Consider the following 3,589-nt stretch of genomic DNA (forward strand, 5'->3'; position numbering starts at 1 on the left):
AAACAGCAGCGTAGAAAACGTCGCAGGAAACTTCCATGTTTGCTAAATGCTTGGCTATAAGTAACAATAGCCCTATGATTGTAAATTATTTTTTCCCGTTTTGGTTTTGTTTTCACGGCTTGTTTTTACCAGCTGCATTTTTTTCCCCCTCTCTCTGTGCATTTTCATTTGTTCTTAAGAAAAACGTGGACCAAATAATACCTTCACGGATTTTCGTCCAGTAAAATCTTTCAGAATGCAGAATAGCCTCCAAGTAGAGAGGAAAAAAAGAAGCTTGGTTGGGATATGTCAGAATAAACCTGGCAAGCTCCAGCAAATACAAAAAAAGGGGGTGTTTTGAGCGGTGGAAAGGTGGAAGAGCAGCACAACCCATCCTTCTCTGTATCCTGAACGGCAATAACCCTCTGACACAGGGCGCTGGCTGCAAATACAGAGCAGCACAAGTCTTTTTTCTAGAGTACAAAACAGCCCGGGTGGTTTCTGTCAGATCAGTGTATCGCTGGCAGAAGGTCTGGGTGGGTCGAGTTTGGTATCTAACAGCAGGAACACAGCTCCTTCCCATAGTGGGGCCATTTCACAAAACCCGTAGGAATTCTCTTCAACACTCATCTTCGCTGCATCTGCGTTTTTTTATTATTTTGCAAACGGGAAGGGAGGGGGGGAAAAAAAAAAAGGTCGCCTTGGACTAGTTAACGGAGCTTGAAAAAAGACAGGCAGAACGTGGTCTTTTCCCCACCCTCCCGTTAACAAAGCAGATTTTGTGCAAACGAAAGCGGCAAAAACAATATGCCAGCGAGTAAAGGCAGCTGGAGTATGTAGATCACATTACAAACCAAAGGCTTGTTTTACAACCATTGTCACATGTCAAGTTGATAAGCCCAACTACGGCAAAAAAAACCCTACCGAGCCAATGATCTTTAAAGATCAGAGTCTCCTCACCTAATACATGCAGCTAAATACGTGTGCTCCCTGCATCTGCCATAGCAACAAGGGGAGAACGAAGAATTAACGGCGTTAATAAAAAAACTGAAGGGGCTTCTGTATGATACAACGAAACGCGCGAAAACCTCGCGGCATCAAAGCGAAAAGAAACGTAACAAAAGCACAGAGAATTATTTCAGAGCAAATCATTGAAACCAGCTGATTACCTGAGCTTGCACATCCCTGCTGGAGGGAATCCTGTAATGATGTCACAGAGTGAAGGACTAGATAAGAGAGGAGAGGAAAATCAGGGAACAATCAAAGGAGATGCCAAACCACAAACCAAACAGTAAGCAGGCTCAACAAACAGCAAACCGCTCGTCTCGGCCGCTCATCTAAGTCAGTGGCTTCGTAAGGGTACAAGCGAGGCCGAAGTCTCGTCCGGCCCTTCCGTGTCAGCAGGAGTTAGGGCAAGAGAGAGCCACCCTCAAAGCGTCACTGCAACGCAGCCTTCCCCCTCTAAAGCTCAGTCCTTCCAGCTCACCGCCCGAGAAAGCAATCCAGCTGCTCCTTAAAAACCCCCTCTGCCACCCTCGAAAACCGCACACGAGGGTTCTGCAGCTCTTTGGCCCCAATTTTTGGAGCTGGGTGTCGCCTCCACGCCAAGGTCGCGCCATCCCAGCGAGGAAGGCGGGGACTGCTGCTCGTCGAGGACGCACAAACGGAGAACGTCCCCTGCGCTGCCCCATGGACCTGCCACCGCCGGCAATGCCCGGGCGCGAGCCTCCCGTACCGCACATTTTAAATAATGATAATAATAATAATAATAATAAAAAGACTTCCTGCTCCTCAACTCAAACAACACAGTGGAATTTTAATTACCTTGTCCTTGTTGCTGCCCTTGTGCAGGCAGGACACACTGTCCCAGCTCACCATTCAGCCAGAGCTGCATACGAATAAACGGTTCTCGGCCTTTTTGGGTCAATTTGCTCCACGGCTTTGGCCTGGAGAGCATGTCACTGACACTTCCTTGGGACAGCCCCAACACCTGAAGCGAAGCAACCAAGAACGGCACGTTAACACAGTTGAGGTGCACAGAGGGGGAGTTTTAGGTCGCTTTGGTCTCTCCTTTCCCAGGGGTTTTATGCGGACAAGGAGCAAAAGGCCGGCAGCGGGCAGGCGGACGGAAACGCTTTGCTCCTGCCGGGGTTTTCTCCTGGAGCGTGGTTTGTTGTTTGTTTTTTTTCCTGCCGGAAGGGAGCGAGATTTGCATGCGTTTCGTACCGCGTGTCACAAAGTTCCATCAGTTCTAACAGGAAAAACACCGAGTCTAGGCACACACAGGCAGATAAAACAGGCAGTGATTGGCAGGTATTTTGCTCTCAAACGAAAATAATTGGGACTTTGGAGAGCAGGCCTACATTTGGTTGATTTTTTTTTTGGGTGTGAACTGTAAGGCTGTGTGTTTTCACCTGTAGCAGCAGCTGCTCCACGTAAGTAAATATTTAAGAATGCAGCCGGCTGCAGGGAAGGGGGAATTTCAGAGAGGCAGAACACGGTGACCTGCCTGGAATTCAGCACAGGTACGGGGTTAAACATGACACTGAACGAAAGCTGCCACGGGATCTTTAATGACCCCGAGAGGTCAGGCTTTTCATTTTACATCGTAGTGACACGGTAATTGTGTGGTGCCAGCTCCTGGTACGGTGTTATATTGATCCTGCTCTTTCCAGGAAGAGGAAACCCCAAATGTCTACCACTTCCTGCGGGCTGGGAAGCGCGTTCTGGCGGTCGGGGACCTCCCTAAAATCCCACATGCTCAACGCTCAGAGCCACAGCGTGAGACCCTTGGAAAGCCTGATCGTGCACCACTTATCTGTGACCAAGCATTGCCTACAGATGTCTCAAGGCACAGCGAGACACCAAGGACCAGGTAAAAGAAATGACGGTGACTTCCCGACTTCAGACTAAGGAGAGGTAAGGGACTTTCCGTGTGCTTGTTTAAACACCCACGTGTGCACTTCCAAATATTTTTTCTTAAAAAAAAAAAGGAAAAAATGCTCTTGCGTCCATTATCTTTGCTTATAACCAATTTCAGACTCTCCAGTCATGGCAATGGTATTACTCAAATATTCCATGGATTCATTACATTAAGCATGAAATACCGAGTCTCTCCCACGTTTCTACACGCGGGGGCCCCGTTTCTAATTACAAGTGGCTGAAGCCACTCTTTGCGTAAAAGCCTACGCGATTCCCAAACTACAGGAAAACGAAGACTTTCCTCTGCAAACTGATTTTTAAAAACACTTTAAGAGATGAAGCAAACCCATTTTTCCCTGGGACACATGTGGCACATCCCTCTCTGAGAATCTGGGCTCCGACCCAACGTAAGGACATTGACAACAGTGGGGTAAGAAGAGAGAATCCGTTCTTTACCTTTTCCCCAAAGATCCTTTGGCAGATGCCATTCTTTGCCAGCTTTTCCTTGACCTGCCGCGTGAGCTCTATCGTGTCCACCTCCTGGTACATGTAAATCTCGTACTGCTCGGGCGTCAGCGGCGGAACGGAGGGTTTGGATGGCTTCGATAAAGACACGACAGGGGACGAAGGGAGGGGGCTGTTCTGCGGCGTCTCGCTGCGACTCGCCCCCGTCATGCTCAGCTCAGAA

The 3,589-nt window shown here is 48.6% G+C and overlaps 1 protein-coding gene across 1 annotated transcript in view; it reads right to left on the bottom strand.

The window, feature by feature from the left end:
• Positions 1 to 1,148: 1,148 nt before the first annotated feature.
• The window catches only part of LOC104271395 (homeobox protein cut-like 1), a gene marked incomplete at both ends in the record, with an annotated part of 14,233 nt that continues 11,792 nt past the window's right edge, over positions 1,149 to 3,589 (bottom strand). The window contains 3 exon segments of the mRNA XM_009866050.1: positions 1,149 to 1,205; positions 1,804 to 1,969; positions 3,358 to 3,589. The exon segment at positions 3,358 to 3,589 is cut by the window's right edge and continues 31 nt beyond it. Coding sequence (XP_009864352.1) covers positions 1,149 to 1,205; positions 1,804 to 1,969; positions 3,358 to 3,589 — 455 coding nt within the window.

This window comes from Apaloderma vittatum, unplaced genomic scaffold (assembly GCF_000703405.1).
Source record: "Apaloderma vittatum isolate BGI_N311 unplaced genomic scaffold, ASM70340v1 scaffold39493, whole genome shotgun sequence".
NCBI lineage: Eukaryota > Metazoa > Chordata > Aves > Trogoniformes > Trogonidae > Apaloderma > Apaloderma vittatum.